Genomic DNA, 21,348 nt, shown 5'->3' on the forward strand with positions numbered 1-21,348 from the left:
CCCTCAGCCGGAACAGCCGCCTCAGCAGGTAACGCCGCCGATGCCGCCTCAGCCCCTTCAGCCGGCACCGCAGCCTCTACCGCCACCGCCGCCCGCCCACCCCCCTCAGCCGTCATCGCAGCCGCCGACCCCCCAGTCCCCTCAGCCGGCACCGCAGCCGCCGCCGCCGCCTCGGCCCCCTTAGCCGGTACCTCCACTGCTGCCGCCTCAGCCCCTTCAGCCGGCACCGCCGCCTCAACCGCCACCGCCGCCCGCCCAGCTGTGGGTCAGGAGCCGCTGCACAGACGGTGAGTCCCTGCGGGCCCCTCCCCAGCCCTGCGCGGGTCTCCGTCCCTCCCTCGGCCTCCCACGAAGGCCCCGAAGCAGTCCGGGCCCCACGCCTCTGCTTTCCCGGCTGCGAAACTCGGGAAGGAACAGGGCTGTGTTGTGATCGGGGGCCGCGCGTCCTGTTCGGCTTCCTCTGAGCCACTCCCCACCCCTCTCCTCCTCTGGGCCAGGTGTAACATTTTGTCTTCCCTTTTCAACTGACGGTTTAAAACAGTGTTTCAGATAACTGTCAAAACACTGTACATGCAAAATACTAGGTTAACTTAAGGGAAGGAGTAGGAGAGAAGGGGGAAAGGAGCGAAGTTCACCGGTCACTTCTGCGGGGGAGGGTTAAGTGGTCACAGTGGTGAACGCGTAACTGCTACATGGCCCAGTGCGCTTACCATCATAGTCGTTACTGTTACTAACCCCAGACAGTTCTGGTATTAAGGAGGCATGACCACAGAACATGTGCTCATTGAGCTTAATTTTACACAAACAGTAAGTTTTCCACGGAATCAAGACAGGCAGTAAACGCCAGCTGCAGAGGACAGCTTGTGCAGGGCTGGAAAAGAGCATGGCATGATCAGAACTTTAGTTTGACTGGCTTGAAATGTAGAGGGAAAGGGAAACTTCACACTGATGAATCAGAGAGGAGATAGCTGTTTTTTATTAAACTAAAATGGTTGAATGAGCCTTGTTGATTAATGATTTGCCTTAGCAATTTGAATTTGGATTCTGCAAGTATTTTATAAGTTCTGTAAGAAGCTTGTTTTAAAATTTCAGAACTCTTAAGGTATTAGAAGTTCAGTTTTATTTTATAAGAATTTTTAAAAAGTGTTTATTTAACTCAATTAGAACAGAGTTCCTTTAACATAGGAGACTTTATTATCTCATGTATTAATACCCTCTAGAGGTACACAATGAAAAATGTGATTTATAAACAGATACATACAGACACAAGGAAAACAGAGCATGTAGCTTCAGTAACAGTTTAAGAGAAAAGTCAGAAACAGAAATCTTCCCTGGTCAAAATACCAAAAAAAGCACCTGGGGCTTATATCCCTTAATTGATTTGAGCTCTAAATGGACAAATACACATTTTTTTAAAAAAAAAATTGCTAAGAACAAGATTCTTTTTTATGTTGAGTAATAATTTTGGAGTTTAAATAAATACCAACAATAGAGCTATGAGGGAGGAAAAATATAAAATACTGATTTTTTTATTTGATTTCACCGTAAGGTGCATTCTTAAATACATAGGAGACAACTGTCATGATTTGCACAACTCGCTTGCAAATAGTTCAACAGTATTAACAATGATTGAATTTAGGTGGTGGGCATATGGGAATTTATCATCTTATTAAACAGTTTTCTGCACTTCTGAGACTTATAATAAAACATTGGAAGGAACCTGTTAGACATAATGCTCTATGTGAAGTAATTTGTTCCCTTTGTGAAATTCTAGGAAGGTTAAAATGCATGTTCATAACTTCAAGAAAGTCACAAGCATTTATGATGTAATCAGAACTACCTGAGGATCTGTGAAACTTGGTGAGTTGGTGAATTTTTTAAAATGTCTTAAAACATTTTGTTTTTACAAAGATTACAGGAGTAAGGGAAGGTAAATCTTAATCAACTCTTAATATTTTTTTCCTGGTTGATGTGATATAATTAAATGTGGGGAAAAAAAGGTAAATTCTAAAAGGAGACAGTACCTTGATGGTTTTCTATGGAGGAAACTCAAGCAGGAGGAAGTTTAATTTAAAAACATAAATTACTGCTCTTTATAATACATTCTAAGTTGTCATTCTTTTGAATGCCTTCCTTTCCAGACAGATGTGTTATTCTGGGAGATCATCAGGACTTCTGGGTATTTGGAGGTATTGACCTAACCAGTGGAACTGCTGATTTATAAGAAGTTGTCCAGAATTTTGGAAAACTGATTAGTAGAGGTAAATAATGTTTCCATGGCAAGTGATGACAGAAAGTGACTTCAGTGAATTTTCCTTTGTTTTTAGGCAGATGTACCTAACCATGTATGTTAACAATGATTTCAAGCTGGAGACTGAGAAGAACTGCCATTTTTGCCAGCTGGGATGCAGAAAAATTTGGACTTCTGGGTTCCACAAATGGGCTGAGGTAACTAAGACAGTAAACATATCTTCTTGGTCAACATGTATCTCAGGGTAATCACAGATGTGTTCCATTACCTGATACTGTTTTAAATTGGATAAAAACAAGAAAATTTAAGAAATAGAGTTTGTTTTTGCTTTTACATCAGTTTGGCAAAACAGAACAACCTCTTAATTACTAAGCACAAACCAATTTTTTCATTATTTTTAAAATATTTTAGTTTCTATTTATATTGGTTTTGTGATAAGTAAGTAAAATCTGGAAGCTCAGAAAATAGTCAAACCTAGGAAACTACTTCTGACAAGTGAATTAGCCTATTGAAAATCTGATTTAGATCCTTGGCATTAATTTTCAAGTTTTTACAGTTTCCTTGGATTTCTTCTATCCAGGAAAACAACATGCTCTTTTTAGATGACTATACTCTGATTATAGTCTCTCCTTTATGGATTCAACACTAAATTGTAACCATAGGTATATTTTACCATTTACAAAAGTGCCTGGTTGGGGAGTGTAATACAATGATTTTGTAAATTGAATTACTCTAAAATTTCAAGGATTTATTTTTAATTCAATTATGATTAATTTTCATTTGTCACTGGCTCTTAATGCTTTATTTTAAAGTGTCTCTCATAGACCCCCTTCTTTCATCTTCTTCCCTTATGCTCTCTGTCCAGTAACTCTAAGTTCTTACATGTTCAAGGTAGGCTTGTGTATTTTTTTAAAGGCAGGCGCACCAAAAAGCACTTTCCTGTGACTATCCTCTGTTTTGTTCATTTATGAGTCCAAATTTTATAGAATTGATTTAAAGAATGTCATATCTTTCTTATTATTGTGAATGGTTTTTAAAATGCTTTCCTTCTGACTCATTTCTGCATACTTTAAAATAATAATATGAATCAAATAAGTATGGGAATAAAATCACATTTACTTGTATCACATTTGATTCCATTTATATGGCAAAGTCTTATTATTATGTTGTTGTTATGAACATGCATTTCATAATACACTTATTTAGATGAATCAGAGCTTATTCATTAAGGTCATTTACTTTTAGAAATATGTAATTTCTTGTGAACACATGTATATAGAAATACATGTGTCTTTTTATAATTTAAACAGCTTAAAATACAGATAAAATAAATCCAAGATACAAGATAATATGCCTTGCATTAATTTAAATTCATGTGAGTTAAAAGACAATTTGAATATTGTTTCCCATTTTCTACTAGCTTCTTGATCATATTCAGCAGCACATTTACCTTTACATATAATTAAGGAATCTTTTTTATTTCTACTGTAGCTCTGTCATAATGGATACTCTGCCGCAGAATCAGCTGTCATCTATCCCATGTGGTCAAGCGCAGAGGTGAGAATTCTCATTTGTGGGATGACCACTCACAGCTTTAAATGTTTTTACTGTAACTGCTTTTATAAGGTAGCAAGCTAGAGAGAGAGAGAGAAACAGAGAGAAGAAAAGAGTTCTCTCTGCATATTCCCATGTTGTGTGATGGCATTAGTCTTCTTCTGCTGTATTTTTCTAGAATGTGTGTGCGTGTGTGCATGTATGTGTGAGAAATGTCTTGTCTTTGTCCTAATAGCCACTCTTCTCTCCCTCTAGTTTTTTTCTCTATCCTCCCCTCCTATATTTTTCTTTTTCATCAATATCTTCTCTTTCAAAAAATTCTTGATAAATCAAATTTCCAACTTCCTCACTTTTAATATGGTAAAGTTACTTGGATCCCCAACATCAAGGGATCTCATACTTTAATGTCTGTAAGGATTTCCAGAGACACCTTTTAAAAATACAGATTTCCAGGCCTTACTTTGAGCAGTCCTCTTCCAGTAGATCCAGGGTGAGGCTGAGCATCTCCGAGCCTTCCCCCTTCATATTATGGTGCAGGGGATCAGGGGCAGTTTTCCTCTGGGTCTCCCTGCTGTTGCTATTAACAGTGGCTACAGCATCACTAATATTTTTCTTTCTTGTTTTAATTGCATTAATATTATCAACCAGTTAATAGCATTTTCTTAAAATTATGGTCAAAAGCATAGGTGTTTGATTTATAATGGTATCTGCAAACCACTCTTTTACTGAATTAATTTGTTTTGCTTGTATTTCCAAAATTGTAAATGCTGTGAGTTAAGTGACTGCTTTGCTTCAACTACAGGAGAATGTGAAAACACTCCAGGAGAGAGAGGTTGCATATATCAATGCAGACTCATACACAGAAGGTAAATTTTATTTCAGATTGTCATTAAATAGTATACCAGTATTTAAGTCTATCAACTCCAACTCATAAACTAGGATTATCCTCTTTCTATGAGATGCCTCAATAATACCTCCATTTCTCCATTTTACCAGAGAGAACATTATTATGATTCAAATGAATCAATATGATTCATAACTAAGCTATTGATCCTAATTTCTTTAGTATATTTACCATTTGCCTATCTTGGATTACTACTTAAAACTTTAGTACTTTTGACATTCTTCCTGTGGAGCTATTTTTAAAAGTTGGGCTAAAATATTTCATACAGAAATAGTTCCTGTATGTATTGGAACAACTCTGAAATAAGCACCCACTACAAACTTCCTTTTGACCCTGACATGTGGCATGTGCATCTGTAGGCTTTCATCGTATTATGGTTATTTCTAGGTAAGTGTCACAGGACACATGTTAGTTACTGACATGCTCTAGTCTAAAGTCTTCATATTGAATTGAATAAATGAATAAAAACATGAACATTATGGCCTTACCACTTCCTTTGCCAAAGACCCCTAGGTACTGCTGCCGTAATGAGCAATGACCCTTACTTTTACTGCAGGAGCTGCAGCCTTAGCAGCAGAGTCCGCCTCTGCAGTCTCCTATCCTGAGTGTGTGCTGCAGCCTCTCTGGCTCCTGAAGAGTTATTTCCACCTTGTGTTTTAGTTTTAGCCAGACTATCTGCCTGTCTATTTATCTCCCTACCTATCTGTCTATTCTAAAATTTTATTTATTTCTTTTTACTGAAGTACATTTGATTTGTAATATTAGTTTCAGGTGTACAGCAAAGTTACTCAGTTATATACATATACATATACATATACATATACATATACATATACATATACATATACATATACATATACATATACATTGTTTTTAGATTCTTTTCCATTATAGGTTATTATAAGATACTGAATATAATTCCCTGTACTATACAGTAGGTCCTTGTTGGTTATCTGTTTCATATATGATAGTGTATATCTGTTAATCCTGAACTCCTAACATATCTCTTCCCTTCCCCCTTTCCCCTTGGGTAACCATAGTTTCTTTTCTATGTCATGAGTCTATTTCTGGTTTGTAAATAAGTTCATTTGTATCATTTTTTTGTTTGTTTACATTCCACATATAAGTGATAGAATGTGATATTTGCCTTTCTCTGTCTGACATACTTCACTGAATATGATAATCTGTAAGGTCCACCCTATTTTTAATTCTCCAGGAATGATGCCTTGAATTTGAAATCTGTTATATATTGTTTATAATTAGAAAATAAAGTTAGAATTAAATACAGGTTTGTAGTCCATTTGGAGGTATTAAAATTCTCTCTTATTTATTTTGCAGGCAATTATACTCTCAGAGTTGACTGTACACCCCTTCTTTTCCAGTTGGTATATAAACTGACAGAAGAGGTATGTAAATAGATCTGTTGTAATGATTTCTGATGAGTAGATAAATCAATAACTTTTGTTTTCTAAATTACTAATATTTAAACTGGTGACAGACATAGCTGATTTGTATAAACAAGAAATCAGAACGAGCTTTAATACACTACTTATGTGACATAACTATGAGAACAGTAGTGCTAGTCTCTGTTCTAATAATAGTTCCTAATAATTGTATACATTTGTTAAAATGTGCAGGGTCTATTGTTTCATGGGGCAGAGTCTCTTTGATATAACAGAAAGAATACTGAGCTGGGTTGGGGAAGCCTTGGCTGTGAAGATTGCCTTGGCTATTCATTCATTCATTCATTTATTCATTCAGGAAGTATTTATTGTGTGGTTACTATGTATCAGGTCCTATGAAAGGAACTCTAGCAGCAAAAGTGATAAAAGGACAAGGTTACTGAATCCAAATACTTTGTAATCTAGAGAGGCCACAGACCTGTAAATGAGGACTCATACTTCACTTGAATATTGGATACTATATACAGTGGAGGACAGTTGCAGAAGAGAGAAGTTAAAATCCTAGGGTAGCTGGTGAGGTTGGAAAGCATTAGAAGGTGTTTAGAGAAGGATTAGTGGTTAGGCTGTAAAATGGAAGGATGTGAAAGTGGGGAGAATGTTTCTCCTCAGAGGACACAGGAACTAATAAAGATGTGGATGTGTGAAAGAACATTTCCTGACCTCTGGGTAATGCAATATAACCTCAATGTAAGGTGTTGGTGAAAAAGCTGGTAAGAAACGGGGCCTGACACATAGGCCTAAATGTTCATAAATCTGGTGATGGTGAAATTAAAGAATCTTTAACAAGGTTGTACATTATCATTTTTATTCATTAGAAAAATTACTCTGTATCAGTGCAGTGAATACGTTAAGCTGTAGTAAGTCTAAAAGCAAAATGGAAATAATTCCACATACTTATTTAGTACACAGGAATTTATAAATACTAGTTATTGATGTAAAAAGTACTCTGAAAATGCTACTGCACTCTGAATCTCTAAAAATTATGTGATCTACTCATTGAGTATATGTGTGCTTCATTTAAATAACCCCCATTATAGAATTTAACTGTAGAAATGTTTCTTTCAAGTAGGTATCACTTAGATGACAGTGGGAAGTAGATGTCACATCTCTGTGGTCCTGTTTCCCAATCGCCCTTCATCTTGCCCTGTCCTTTTCACTGTTAGTGTCTTTAACATGTCATCCTCCCAAGTGAGCATCCTCCCATGCCCATCACAACGCCCACCATACTGGGAAGCTTAGGTCCTTGATCCTTTTATTGAAATGTCCCATAAAAACATCTAAAAGCACGCTGAAAAGACAGCCCTTGTTGGGGAATCCTTCTCATGAGATACATTTACTCTCTGTCCTACAGAGGAGGCTCCTGCCTTTATAGGAGGGGTAGTAAGAATTTTAGGGCCAAGAAGGAGAAGCTTAGGTCTATCCCCTTTGTACATTTATTAAATAAGTATTAAATGTGTAAGTGGTTACCATAGTGACAGGATAAATCAAACATAGTTTCTGCTATTAGTGTGTTACCTGTGTAGCCAGGAGAGACTATGATCAAGAATTTTCAAATCCAAGATAGAGATTAAAATCACCAAAGGGTATACAGATAAAAGTGTGGGAAGCAAAAAATAAGTATCTTAGTTTATTATTTTACATGTTGGAATTAAACAGCCTGCTTAATGGGAAATTGCAAATTTTTTCCCATTCTAAAGCCTCTTTTACATTAATTTGAATTTAATTTTCATGCCACTTTAGATACAATATATTTGACTTTCAGAGTTTTTGTTTTAGGTAGTTTTTTAACAGTTTAACTGGGAAATTAAAATGTGTATTTAGAAGTTACATTATCAGGATGAACTAATTAATTGTCCAGAAGAGAAGAGTGAGATTTTATAATCTTGTTTGATTTGATTGTCAGTGGAAGAATCAGACATCATTCATCTGGAGAAATGCTATTGGTTGCTGAGGGCTCAATCCTGAACTGGATGATTTGATTTAGAGACATTTGGCCCATTGGCTTCACCACCAATTCGTGCATCTCTGAGTGAAGGTGGGAATCCTTCTATTTTCTACAAATGTTCTTTGCTAAACACCTGAGCCTTCTTCCACCTTTGGAGCCTTGTGTAAGTCGGTTTACCTTTCTGCACTTGAATATTCTCATATATAAAATCAGTTTGACCAAGACAATCATTATGAAAGTGTGCTCCAGTGTGGTGCCTCAGCATCTGGTGCAGGGTCAGGGTGGTGGACACTGAATAGGCAAAGCTCTAGCTTCCACACATGACCCCACCTCTTCCTCAGCTGAGGAGTGTCTATTGTATTTCTTTTATATAGAAGAAGGTTCCACTGCTGTATACTTCCCCCACCCTTAAAAAATTAAGAAACCACTAGACCATCTCTAAGGTCCCCACTTAGCTCTAAACTTTTCACTACTATATATATTTTAAATGAGGTTTACAAGGAGCAGTTGTGGGTGATAATCACAAAAACTGTATTTGAAATCTGAAAGCTTGGGTTCTTCTTCTGATTCAGACCTTTTTAAAAAAAATTTCTTACTTTTAGCAAGTCATTTAACTACTTCTTAGCTTCAATTTTCTGCTCTTTGAGGGCACAGAATTAGATTCTTGAAATAGACAGTCTGTATTCTTCAGGTTTCTAGTGTGTTTTAGAAATATTTATTTGTTAGGGGAGCTAGAACAGACAGGGTTTCCACTTCAGCAGTGCAGTTATGTTTTTACCTTTTTATAATTAGAGATTGAGAAATCATTTCATTTGAAAATAAAATGATTCCATTTATTTTTTAGGAAAAGTTTAAAAACCACAGGATTAGATTATAAATTGCCCTTTATTTCTGAAATTTAATGTATTTAGTTATACAGATTAAGTGGTACAATGAAGACTGCAGTACAGAATTTCTGTCTCTTATAATATAGTGTGTTAGTTTTCTTTGCTTCATGAAGGAGCTGTATGAATCTCATTAATAACAACACAGTATATCTTTGATAGAGTTCAACTTTTCTTCTTCTTTTTTCCTTTTTCTTCTTAGTCTTTCCAAATTAGGATAATTGTGGTCTCTGACATTTTTCCAGTTAAATTTTTAAAATACATTTTTATTTTTTACATTCTACAATCACTTTTGACTTTTGGAATTAATATAAGATAGAGACAGGTATGCAGACAAAACCAAACACTAAATGATAGTATTTTCTTCTAGGAAGTTAAATGTTGGTTATAATTATGCCAGGGGGTGGGGGAAAAACTTCCTAAGACAGTGGAAACTACTGATAACTTTTAAAAACTAAATCAGTTTATGCGAGTCATGCCTCCTTTCATAGGCATGTCATTATTAACAGAAAGTTTGTTGGCTGTGATTTATTCTGTCTGTGTTCCTATTTTACAGGTTTATTTAATGCTTTTGGTGAAAATCATGACAGCCACATAGATTTTAAGGAGATATCCTGTGGGCTATCAGCTTGTTGCAGAGGACCTCTGGCTGAAAGACAGAAATGTAAGTGTGTTAAACATCACAAAATTTGGAAGCTATACAGAGAAAAAAATTAGCATCCATTCATGTAAAAAATCATCTGATTAAGGCTTGAATTTTCATCCCTTTTGCAAATAGCAATCTCTTGCTAAGGTTTTACTGACGTCAGTGTAAAGGTTCAATCATCTATTCTTTTTTACTGTGGAGTAATTTAAGATCTTTGTTATTAATAATGGTTGATTTTCCAGATAAATGTACAATTCATGATAAATGAACTACATCAGTCATGATGTGTTTGAAAATGTTAAGCATATAGAAAATATTTTCTGGTAGTCTATATAGAAAATTTGTCTTGCTTAACTTGAATTTCAACTTATTTTCTATCACTGTGTATATTGATATTTTATTAGCAAAATTAAATTTATGATAAAACAAGTTTATTAAATACTAAATTTATCTTTTAAACCTATCTAAAATATTATGGCATAATTTATAAGCATATTACATTCCTAAATCTTAACCATATTTGTTTAGGAAAATGCAGCAGTTTACATTTAATTGGAACCTAATTCTTACATATTCACTAGGGTCATTATCTCTGCATCTTTCTAAAATACAGCTTCACAAATACTGCATATTTTGGGTATGATACTTAATAGTTCAATATTCTTTAGTAATGTTGTACTGTGATGCACTCAGTTAACTTAATAGCATAATTATTACATGGGTGTGTGAAGTAGATAATTATTTAATCTTAAAAATTTAGATTTCTTTTATCTTCCCTGATAGTATACCATTACTCTAACCTGGCTTTGTGATAGATTATTTGTTCACATTAAAGTTCTGGTATTAAAGAGGCTGAAGTCTTTGTTTCTCAATTGAGGTTGTTGTCTTAAATTTTTTTTTAATTTATTTTTTTGCCAGTGGACTAGTGGAAGTTAACCAAATAGACTAACTAGCAATTTTGCTGATATTGATGTTAATTAGCAAAGTGCTGATATTTTGGATTTTTAGCTTGTTGTATATAAACTTCATTGAAGAATTGAAATTGTTCTTAGGCAAAAATATTGGGTGCACATTAATTACATTGGAGAGGCAAAATCTTTATACAGTCATCTCTCATTATCTGCTGAGGATTGGTTCTGAGACCCCCTCAGATACCAAGTCCATGGATGCTCATGTCCTTATGTAAAATGGCATAGTATTTGCATATAATCTATGCACATCCTCTTGTATACTTTAAATTATCTCTAGATTACTTTTAGTACCTAATACAATGTAATTATTTGTAAATACAATGTAAATGATATGTGAATAGTTGTCAGTGCATAGCAAATTCAAGTTTTGCTTTTCAGAACTTTCTGGGAAAATTTATATATATATATATATATATATATATATATATATATATATATATATATACATATACATATATACTTTTGATCTATTGTTTATACCTGTGAATGCAGAACCAATGGATACGGGGAGCTGACTGTACCAGCTTTTTGTTGATTCTTAATGTAGATGGAATATTTTCAGCATTGTAAGAATCAACTCTGAAGTGATCAGTTATAAATATTAGAAATTAATTTAAAAGCTTGAATTACCTTCTCAAATTCTGTGAGATATTGTATAGTAACTTGGCCCTTCTTTTTCAGTTTGCAAGAAATTTAACTTTAGATTTAGATGAAGGATAGAGTTCTCTAAGCTGGCTAATTATATAAGGAGAGAGACTTGTGAAGTGTACAGGAATTCCTACAAGTTCAAAGGACTTTAATGACACAATCTCCTCCAAATAAGAACTTAATCCAGAATGTAGTTGTTTGAGGAACTAAGTAATTTCACTAGGGCAGGTTGTAATAAAATGTATTATACTTCAGAATATAAAAGTAATTTTCCTCCATAAGAGTTTCTTTTCTTTAGTTTGCTTCAAGGTATTTGATGTTGATGGTGATGGAGTTCTCTGTAGGGTTGAACTGAGAGACACGTGGTTGCACAGAGGTCTGGAAGGACAACTGCACCGATGATACCCTGGTAAAGTCTGATTGTATACATCTTCTTGCATGTAAACTTCCAACAGGAACATAGAGTGAAGAATTTTTTAAAAGAGGTTGAGAAAAAGATTTCTTACTACTTCTAGGTTCTATATTATGCTACTCAAAATATTCATAGCCAAAGATGCAAAATTGGGAAGAGAATTTACCTTAGAAAATTTAATAAACTGAATGTATTATGTAAAAAAAAAATGAAACCACTGGAAAATTGTCATAAATTTTTAAGGTAAACAAGCAATCTATTTCTGGAATTAAAAAAAAACAAAACTTGACCGAAAAAATATTTTATACTTCAGCTACTGTCTAATAAAAATGATACCTTCTCTTTCCTAACTACTGATTTGGGTTTCTGGTTTTAAAGGAATTACTTGTGGATCTATCCAACATTGTAGAGACACATAGAATGCACATGACACCACAAAGGTGAGTCTAGCAGAGACTAATTTATTCTTTTCTAAAAATACATTATATTCTGAATTGGTATACATACGTTACATATACATACTTGAATCTCTTCTGCATCATCCCTGCTAAATGCTTATTTGGACCTGTGGTTACAATAACTCCAAGTTGTCCCTAAGGAAAGCCCATTCGACCTTTAAACAACTCCATTAAGTGTTATTTACATAAAAACATTATATTTTATAAGCTAGGCATTTTGTAAAAATTAAGTAGAGACAGCCCTTGCCATCTGTAGTTTATAATCTTTACTTCTCCCAGTTTAATACATTATGGTAAGACAAAACTTATATTGAGCAAAAGAAGCCACAATAAAAGAACACATTGTACAATTTAATTTATATGAAGTTCTAGAACAGAGACAGAACTAATGTTAATAAGTGTTACAATAGTGATTTTGGAGATGGGTGAGTTAACTGAGAAGGAGCATAGGATATCTGGGATGATGGAAATTATTTTTCATCTCAATCTGGGTGGTGTATATAGTTTTTAAATTTTTTTTTCAATAATATTGGTGAGGGTCTGTCCTAAGTTCTTTAATAGCAGCCAGAATAAGTGTATAATAGCAGAAACAAGCATGTACTTTACAAAGAATAAAGCCTTGAATTTTTTTAGTTTCAAAACATTTATTAAAGATATTATAATAGGTTTGCCTTAATGTCTATGTATCCCTGTGAAACTGAAGATAATCCATATATGTGAGACACATATGAGTTAATTTGACCCTTTCTATTCAAATGTTGACATGTACCAAGTTGCAAATGGTAGGATGTAGACCATAGTGGCCTTACACAGGCTTAGAAAAATAAGTAACATTTTTTTCAATCACAAATCCAGAAGAAATCATCATAGTCTTATTAACTGACACTCAATAGAAATAAATAATAGAAATGAATTTTTCAGGGCTTGATCTTTGTTTGGCAATTCAGATAACCGTCTTCATTTACTTTTCTGCCCAAAACTAAGGTAGCCATTTCTATTTGGTATATATGAAAACAGAAACACAGGAAAGTTTCTATTAGGAAATACCTTATGTAGAGATACAATTTCCATCGCCTTTCTTCTGGGTGTTTGATAAGTATGGAGGTTATCATTGCTGTCTATTTTTATATAAGACCGAGTTTCTTCTTATGGCTGTACTTTTGAACATTAAAAAAAAGATCATTTAGCTGCTCCATCTCCGTGTAACCATAATAATGAAATGGTAAAAATTTAGAATAGATTTTGGACCTTTCAACCAAACCTATTACCCATATTCACTGGTGACTAGACGGTGACAATATTACCCATTATTTTGTACCATTACATTGGTGTTAATATACTTCAATGGAAGTTGCATCATGAAAGCCATTAATTACCATCACAGTGCTTTAAAATCTTTTCTTGTAATAAATGGTAATATATATTGAATGAATACATGAATATCATTAATAGTAAATATTATTAAATATCTTTAAATAATAAATCATTAGATAATAAAAATATAATTAAGTAATAAACGCTAAGAACATTATTATTCATCTAGGATTGTTAAGGTGATTGTTCAAAACATGAAGTAAGAAGCATTTGGTTATATTTTTGCCTGCCAAGAAATATTGTCTACTGTATATAAATGTAATTTTTGGTACACTTTGACACCAAAAAAAAAAAATACTGCTTTACTCAACTTGTGAAAGTAATGTTACATTTTATTTTGAGGAAATGTTAATATAGATACTCATTTATTATATATATTTAGTTCTTTTAAATCTCTTAAGAAGTCTAATAATATTGCCAGATGTTTTAAAGATCTTAGAAAATTGTTAGGGTCAAAGGGCATAATCCAAAGAGTTTGGAAAAATGCTTTCAAAGTTAGTAAATAGTCCTTTTTCTCTACCCAGAACCTTTTGTGGGTTCTGTTAGTAAACTTCACCTTGAACCAGAAGATACTGTGAGTTATTTCCCAGGTCTTACTGGAGGAAGATTTTTGGTGATAAATTGCCCACGTTATGAGTGACTACTTCAGAGTTTGGTTACTTTTGAACTTATTCTTGCTGGCCTACTTTCGGATGAATACACAGCATCTACATTAAATCATTAGTTTTCTTTCAGACAAATGACCATTGCAAGTTTAATAAAACAAATTTAATTCAAATAATATAAGAAAATGAAGATTTAAGATATTCTTAAATATTGTTTCTCTTTCAGAATGGCCATCTTAACTCTAGAAGAATATCAGATCTGGAGTGTGAACAATGTTCTTGCCAATGAGTTTTTGAATCTACTTTTCCAGGTATGTTTAAGGTAAATGACAGAGACCGAGGGCAGTGGTACCAGTAGTTCTACATCTTTTCCATTATGTAGTAGTTAGACAACTAGACTACAAAACCATATATTGTCAAAAGAACTGCATTAACCTGTACACCACCAGCAGATGGTAAGTTAGAGCGTGCGTGCTTCTTAGAGTCACAATGTGCATGATAGGAAAGTAGAGTATAGCTGATAATGTTTATCTTAATAACTCATGATAGAGCAGATTGTAGACACATAGAAAAGCATTTAAAATGTAAAAGCCATTATAATTTGCTATTTTTCTTTACTTTTTTTTTAAGACCCTCCCTAACAAGTAAGGCAGTGTGGACAGAGACATAGATCATAAGTTGGCAGCTGTAAATTTTTCACAAAGTATACCATCTTTCCAGTTAGGAGGTTATTTTAGATGCAGAGCTGTTTCTTAATTTTCTTTCTTTCTTTCTTTTTTTCTTTTTTGTAATTTAATTCTTTAGAAGGTCCAATAAAGATTGAAGGAGAAAGGAGGAAAGAAAAACTGTCAGGGGTGAACATGAAATCATAAAACTTGCCAGATTTTAAGTATTTTTCCAGTTAAAGTAGTTCTCTTTGCTCCAATTTAAAGAAACAACTTATAGTTTCCCATTTTTCATAATTCTTCAAAAATATATGTTGATTTAATAGTATTTTACAGGGGGGAGGGGTGTGAGTAGGGACAGACTGGAAGTTCAAGATTTGTAAATACTGACAAGTATATATAGAATAGATAAACAAGCTTATACTGTATAGCACAGGGAAATATATTCAAGAATTTGTAGTAGCTCATGGTGAAAAAATATGAAAACAAATATACGTATATTCATAAAGGACTGAAAAATTGTGCTGTACACCAGAAATTGACACAACATTGTAAATGGACTATAACTCAGTTAAAAAATAAAAGATATAACTGTTAGAACACTATAAAAAAAAGTAATATTTTAGATTTTTTTTTATTTTATTCTCCTTTTCTTATAAAAGCACCCCTATGAAGATCAATAAGGCTTGATATCTTCATATCTATCATGATCCTCCATTGTGAATACAGAGTAACCTGCCTGTGGCACAGCTATGTTAGAATAAATGAAAATTGAACTCTTCCTGACAGCTAATATCTAATGTATATTTAAAGCATATGAAATCTGATAAGCCTGTGATGCCCATTTAAATCAATCAGTTGCTCCACTGTCAGTTATCTGCCAGGATCTAAGTTGATATGTCTTTATAAAATATAAATACATATAAAAATAATATAAACCTACTATAAACAGAAATGACTTGGTTAGTAATATGAAAATTGAGCAGCTATTTTTATCTCATTTAAAATGATGCCCTCAATTACTTTAAGTTATCATTAATTATATAGATATTTTGACCACTGAAGTTTGTGTCTGAGTCATGTTGCAGCTCTTACATAGCAAAGCATTTCGAACTTTTATATTGCCTTTCCTATTTTCTCATGCTTATCAGGGACTTGCATAGGCACTATTTTTTCTATGACTCTATAAACAGATGTATGCCTGAAATTTTCTTTTGTGTCTCAGGGTTTCTAGCATTATATTACTGACAGATTTTTTATTGGTTAGCAATCTAATTTTTTTCTTGGTATATATAGTCCTTTCAGTCCTTTCAAATATATATATATATATATATATATATATATATGTAGTCAGTTTTCAATTTTGTGTCAATTTCTGGTGTGCAGCACAATGCTTCAGTCATACATGAACATACATATATTCATTTTCATACTCTTTTTCACCATAAGTTACTACAAAACATTATTGGATATAGTTCCCTGTGCTATACAGTATGAACTTGTTTATAAATTGGGAGTTTGAGATTTCCAGGTACTAAATATTAACATTACATTTTATGATGCTCACTTTATCCCATATTCAGACATGCTTTTAAAACTTTACTTTCACTTAATATATAAGCAAGCAGGCTTACTCTAAATTGTTTTATTTTCTGTCTGTTTCTAAAATAGAATTAGCTAATAAATTCAGTGATAAAAGCTTGAATTATACTTTTATTTTATTTGCCAAGATCCCACTCCTGGCTGACCATTTTGGGTATTTAAGTATAAAGTAAGTAAATGTCAGTAGAATTAGGAAACCATTCCTGTGGTAATATTATTTTCAGTCCTTTCAAATAAACTCAGTGCCCAATATTTTGCAGAGGAAGCATTCTAAACATGACCAGGATCTTCTATCTTATACGTTTGTCAGAAAGTATCAAATGTTAAACAGTTTGATAAACAGAATAGTGCACCACACTGACCCCTACCTATATCCATGTTCTAATCCTGAAATCTGTGAATATGTTATTTTACATGGCAAAGGGTATTTTGCAGATGTATCAGGTTAAGGACTCTGAGACAGGGAGATTAGCCTGGATTTTCTACATGGGCCTAGTCTAACAACAGGAGTCATTAAAAATTGAAAATCTTTCCCAGATGTGGTCAGAAAGATATGACTTTGGTAGAAGGATTAGAAAGCTGTAAAGCTGTTAGCTTTGAAGATAGAGGAAGGGTCATGGGTAAAGAAATGTGGGTGAACACTAGAAGCCGGAAAAGACAAGGAAATATATTCTTCCTTTGACTTACAGAAGGGCATACAGCCCTGCTGACATCTTGATTTTTAGCCAAGTGATACCTGTTCCTGACTTGACCTACAGAATCATAAAATAATAAGTTTGTGTTGCTTTAAGCTGCAAAATTTGTGATAATTTGTAACAGCAGTGATAAAAATAAGTATAGGGGAGGTAATCCAAATTTATGGATTGGAGGGTTCAACATTTTAAAGATGTCAGTTCCCCTTCAACTGATTCAAAGATTTATATGTGCACATCAAAATCCCCAAAACTTAATTGTTGTTACTGTTTCTTTGTAGAACTTGACAAGCTGATTCTAAATACATAGAGAAGCTTGAAGAGCCAACAATAGCCAAGCTGATATTAAAGAACAATGTTAAAGAACTTATTATAAAACAATATTAAGTCTATGTGATAACTACCTAAAGTTAGACATATAGACCAATGGAACAGTATTGAATTAAACCCTGTACCATACATGAACAGTAATTTTAGATAGATTATAAATCTAATAAATTTGAAACAAAAAGCAAAGCATCTGGGGGAGGGTAAAGCTCAGGTGGAATGTGTGCTTAGCATGCATAAGGTCTTGGGTTCAACTCCCAGTACCTCCATTAAAATAAATAACCTAATCCCCCACCAAAATAAAGCATCTAGAAAATAGTGTAGGAGATATTTTAATGACTTTGAAGCGGCAAAGAGTTCTTAAACAGGACACAGCACTAAACATAAAAGAAGAGTTTTAAGTTAGACTTCAGTAAAATTAAGAATTATTTTTATCAAGAGATACCATTAAGAAAGTGAAAAGCCACATGGTGCGAAAATATATTTGCTATATCTATATCCACCAAAAGACTTGTATCTAGGGCATATAGAGAACAAAAACCAGTGGAGAAAACGGCAAAACCTCAATATTAAAATGTGCAAAAAAATTGAACAGGTGCTTCACACACAAAAAGAAAAATCCAAATAAGCTATGAAAAGTGGCTGAGCTCTTTAGTAATAATAAAAATACGTACTAAAACCACACTTGGAACACTATTAGACATCCACTAGAATAGTTAGTTGTTAAGTGATATGAAGCATTGGTGAGGGTAACATGCAATGGGGACTCTTACACATGGCCAGTGGGAATATAAATTCTTACAAATAATTTGAAAGTAGGCTTTTTGAATGAAAGTTATATATGTATATGTGTGTGTGTGTATATATGTACACACACACACATATACATACATACAAACACACACTCCCTGTGTACCTTTCAGAAGCTTCTACATCAGAGCACAAAAGGACATCCAGAAAATTCTCATAATCACTATTTGTTATAGCCCCAAATAGAAAATGACCCAAACACCTGTCAACAATAAATACATAACCATAAGTGGTGGCACATGCATACAAGTTGTATACTTTAAAGCAATAAAAATAAATATACTAGTTTACAGAAAACACTAGTGGATGAATCTTACATAATGTTGAGTGGAATGTACGGGACTAAAAATTTCAAAAGCAAAAAAACCAATCCATGGTGGCTGAATTTAGGATGGTGAATCCATCAAAGGGGTGCCATAGTATCTGGGAAGAAACCCAAAGTGGAACAGCAATGTTCTGTTTCTTGACTGGATGAAGGTTACATAGATGTGTTTACTTTGTGAAAAATCACTGAGCTGTATACTTAAGATATGTTCACATGTAAGCATGTATATTATATTTGCATTTTTTAAAAAAAAATGTTTGCTTGCAAAAAAAGATATCCAAAGCCTAAGTATTTATCAGTAGGAGAATGGATAAAACAAATGATAGTATATTCAAACAATAGAATACAATTCAACAATAAAAAAGAATCAACTACTGATACAAGGATGAACCTCAAAAGCCTAATTTATACATTTCATTGTCAGGTAAATTTTAACTCAGAAGGTAAACAAAACTATAAGCAGGCATGTGCCCTAGGGGGAGGGGTGCTGAAGCCTTTGTCTCAGACCTGTGCCATTACTGGCACATCTCGCAAGAAGAGAGGCAGGGCTCAGCCACAGCTACCATCTCCTCCTGTGCATATTGCCAGGGCGGGGGCAGGGCTGAGACCTGAATCTGCACGTGGGGGCCCCACAACCTTTTAGGCAGGACTGAGACTTGTTTATAGCCTGAGGCAGAGAGGATTTTTCTACCCTGACACCTCAGAGAACTTGTGCCGCCAAGGGAAACAAGGAGCTCAGATTTGGCACAGAGCGTAGGCGGGGCTGTTCCGTGGTCTTCCCTGAGCCCACCTACAGACCGCCTACCCGAGGCAGAGCAGGCAGCTGCACAGAGCAGCGGAGCGACCAGCACCAGGAGACGGCAGGTGGGCAGCCACCCACCTTCCTGGCAGGAACACAGCACCTGACCACAGTGCTGGGACAGGGTGTGATCTGCCCACCTGCTTCCCCCTAAGCACAGCATCTGACTGTGGCATCAGGAGGGGGAGTGACCTGCCCACCCACTGGATAAGAGTTCAGCTCCTGACCTAGTGTTAGGAGGGGGCACAATCTGCTGGCCAACAGCCACTGAGAGCAGCACAGATGAGGGTGCCAACAGAAGGCCTATGAAACAGCAAGCTGAGTTCATGAAGCAGGGCAAAGACACAAAGACCTCTCGATAAAATCATTAAGGGCACACCATCTCCAGGATAAGTAGGTAACTGCTACTCCTTAAGCCACGGTGCCAGAGAGATATGAGCAATGTGAAGAAGCAGAGAAACCACTCCCAATGAAAAGATCAAGAGAAATCCCCTGAAAGCATGAACAAAGAAATAGACATTGATGGTCTATTAAATCAAGATTTCAAAAAAGAGTGATCAAAGTACTGAAGGAACTAAAAGAAATAGTGTTTAGGTATATAAAATGTATCAAAAATGAAATAGAAACTATAAAGAAGAACTAGGTAGGATTAGTAAACTCATTGGCTGAGATGAGAGCTGACCTAAAGGCTGTGCAAAGCAGACAAGAAAATACAGAAGAATAAATAAGTGACCTAGAAGACAGGACAACAGAAAGCACCCAATCAGAACAGCTGAGAGAAAAACAAATGAAAAACAAAACAATATACGGGACCTATGGGGTAATATAAACTGTGCCAATGTATGCATAATAGGAGTTCCAGAAGGGGAAAAAGAACAAAGCGGATTGAAAAGGTATGGGAAGGACTCATGACTGAAAATTTCCCAAACCTAAAGAAGGAATCATATCCAAGCACAGGAGGCTCAGAGGGTCCCAAGCAGGAAGAACCGAAACAGACCCACACCAAGGCATATCCTAATCAAGATAGCCAGATTCAAGGATAAAGAAATGATCCTAAAGGTAGCAAGAGAAAAACAAAGAGTGAGTTACAAGGGAACCCCCATAAGGTTTTCAGCTGATTTTTCTACACTATTTACAACAGCTAAGACATGGAAACAGCCTAAAATGTCCATCAAAAGATGACTGGATAAAGATGTGGGATATTTATATGATGGGATACTATTCAGCCACAAAAACTGACTACATAACGCCATTTGCAGAGATATGGATGCTCCTGAAGAATGTTATTCATGGTGGAGCAGTACAGAAAGAGAAAGAGAAATACCATGTGAGATCACTCATGTGTGGAATCTTAAATATATGCAAGATCTTGTGGTAACTCACAGCAAAAAAAAAAAGTGACAATGAATATATGTACGTTCATGTATAACTGAAAAATTGTGCTCTACACTGGAATTTGTCATAACATTGTAAAATGACTATTACTCAATAAAAAATGTTTAAAAATAAATAAAATAAAATATAACCTTTAAAATACTGTATAATGAGAGGTGTGATGTTCTAGTATCTGTTCTAAGAAGTACGTTAGACACACATAAGAATAGCCAATGGTCAGAAAGATCACATGTTATCAGCTACCACCCCATGCAAATTAATGACATTTAGCAGATATTCATATATGTGTGTAAATATATAAAATAGGTATTAGTCTATATGTAAATCAAATCAAATATATTATAATCTAATGTAAAATCATATCAGCAAAAGCACTGTGCTGACATAAGTGTCTTGGTGTAAACAGATTACAATTTTTTATTGAGTTGTCATAATGGGATAATATTGTGAACCAAGTGGAAATTGTAAAAAAAAAGTTATCCAAAAAAAAAAAAATCCTGACTACATGAAAAGATGCAGTTACTATAAGGCCTTTCCCATTATTTACTATCAGTGTCAGAAAGTCTTGGAATAAGTTAGGAGAATTAAAAACTCTAACAAGACACAAGAATGCACTCT

At 34.5% G+C, this 21,348-nt stretch overlaps 2 protein-coding genes across 6 annotated transcripts in view; both read left to right on the forward strand.

The window, feature by feature from the left end:
* LOC140693733 (putative N-acetylated-alpha-linked acidic dipeptidase) overlaps positions 1-21,348 on the forward strand; it is a 1,237,440-nt gene that overhangs the window by 1,138,617 nt on the left and 77,475 nt on the right. The window lies entirely within an intron of this gene.
* On the forward strand, positions 104-17,720 carry LOC140693731 (N-acetylated-alpha-linked acidic dipeptidase 2-like). 5 transcript variants are annotated; one of them, XM_072957416.1, is made up of 10 exons: positions 2,134-2,448; positions 3,743-3,808; positions 4,608-4,671; positions 6,048-6,115; positions 8,076-8,207; positions 9,558-9,665; positions 11,565-11,675; positions 12,057-12,118; positions 14,342-14,426; positions 17,356-17,720. In XM_072957416.1, the coding sequence occupies exons 1-5, from the start codon at positions 2,269-2,271 to the stop codon at positions 8,121-8,123; spliced, it is 426 nt and encodes a 141-aa protein (XP_072813517.1). In that variant the 5' UTR covers positions 2,134-2,268; the 3' UTR covers positions 8,124-8,207; positions 9,558-9,665; positions 11,565-11,675; positions 12,057-12,118; positions 14,342-14,426; positions 17,356-17,720. The 5 variants fall into 5 exon arrangements, with proteins under 5 accessions (XP_072813519.1, XP_072813518.1, XP_072813520.1 ...); XM_072957417.1 differs by lacking the exons at positions 11,565-11,675; positions 12,057-12,118; positions 14,342-14,426; positions 17,356-17,720 and adding exons at positions 133-287; positions 1,775-1,860 and having other exon boundaries at positions 2,142-2,189; positions 2,328-2,448; positions 9,558-9,641; XM_072957418.1 differs by lacking the exons at positions 11,565-11,675; positions 12,057-12,118; positions 14,342-14,426; positions 17,356-17,720 and adding exons at positions 104-287; positions 1,775-1,860 and having other exon boundaries at positions 2,328-2,448; positions 9,558-9,641.

This window comes from Vicugna pacos, unplaced genomic scaffold (genome assembly GCF_048564905.1).
Source record: "Vicugna pacos unplaced genomic scaffold, VicPac4 scaffold_20, whole genome shotgun sequence".
Lineage (NCBI taxonomy): Eukaryota > Metazoa > Chordata > Mammalia > Artiodactyla > Camelidae > Vicugna > Vicugna pacos.